The sequence below is a fragment of the Lipotes vexillifer genome, unplaced genomic scaffold (genome assembly GCF_000442215.2).
Source record: "Lipotes vexillifer unplaced genomic scaffold, Lipotes_vexillifer_v1.1 scaffold371, whole genome shotgun sequence".
NCBI classification, from domain to species: Eukaryota; Metazoa; Chordata; class Mammalia; order Artiodactyla; family Lipotidae; genus Lipotes; species Lipotes vexillifer.
In genome coordinates, this window is record NW_006786304.1 from 4,195,205 (window position 1) to 4,195,672 (window position 468).

The 468-nt window shown below is 61.8% G+C and overlaps 1 protein-coding gene across 2 annotated transcripts in view; it reads right to left on the reverse strand.

Annotated features, from left to right (window-relative positions):
• LTBP4 (latent transforming growth factor beta binding protein 4) overlaps window positions 1-468 on the reverse strand; it is a 28,975-nt gene that overhangs the window by 4,498 nt on the left and 24,009 nt on the right. For both annotated transcript variants that reach the window (XM_007458638.1, XM_007458639.1), the window contains 2 exons: window positions 360-468; window positions 6-152 (listed from right to left, as the gene is read on the reverse strand). The exon at window positions 360-468 is cut by the window's right edge and continues 21 nt beyond it. In XM_007458638.1, the coding sequence (XP_007458700.1) occupies window positions 6-152; window positions 360-468 (256 nt within the window). The remainder of the gene's footprint in view (window positions 1-5; window positions 153-359) is intronic.

Here is a 468-nt window from a genome sequence, read left to right on the forward strand (position 1 = left end):
GTTACCGAGGCTCTGGCTCTCGTTGGAAACGCAGCGGCGCCCCGAGCCGTCCAGCACGAGTGGGGGCTCGCACGTGCAATGATAAGAGCCTATGGTATTGACGCAGCGGCCGCCCTCACAGGCTGGCTCCTCGTCCGCGCACTCGTCGTTATCTAGAGAGGCATGGAGGACGTGATCAAGTAGCAGCCCTCTCCCCTTTCCCATTTCCCCGGTGCATTGACGGCGGGATAGATGGAGTCTAGACTCCAGAGGGACTTCCTGCTGGTGGTGGCCACATTCCAGAGAGGAGCTGGAGTGGCCAAGGGCTGGGGAGAGTCCCAGGCCGGGGGTGTGAGTGCCGGTGGAGGTGGGGTTCCTACCGATGCACTCCAGGCGCTGGGCATGATAGTAGTAGCCATTGCTGCAATAACATGAGTAGCCTGGGGCCGTGTTCACGCACACGCCGCTCTTGCACACCTGGTCTCGGAA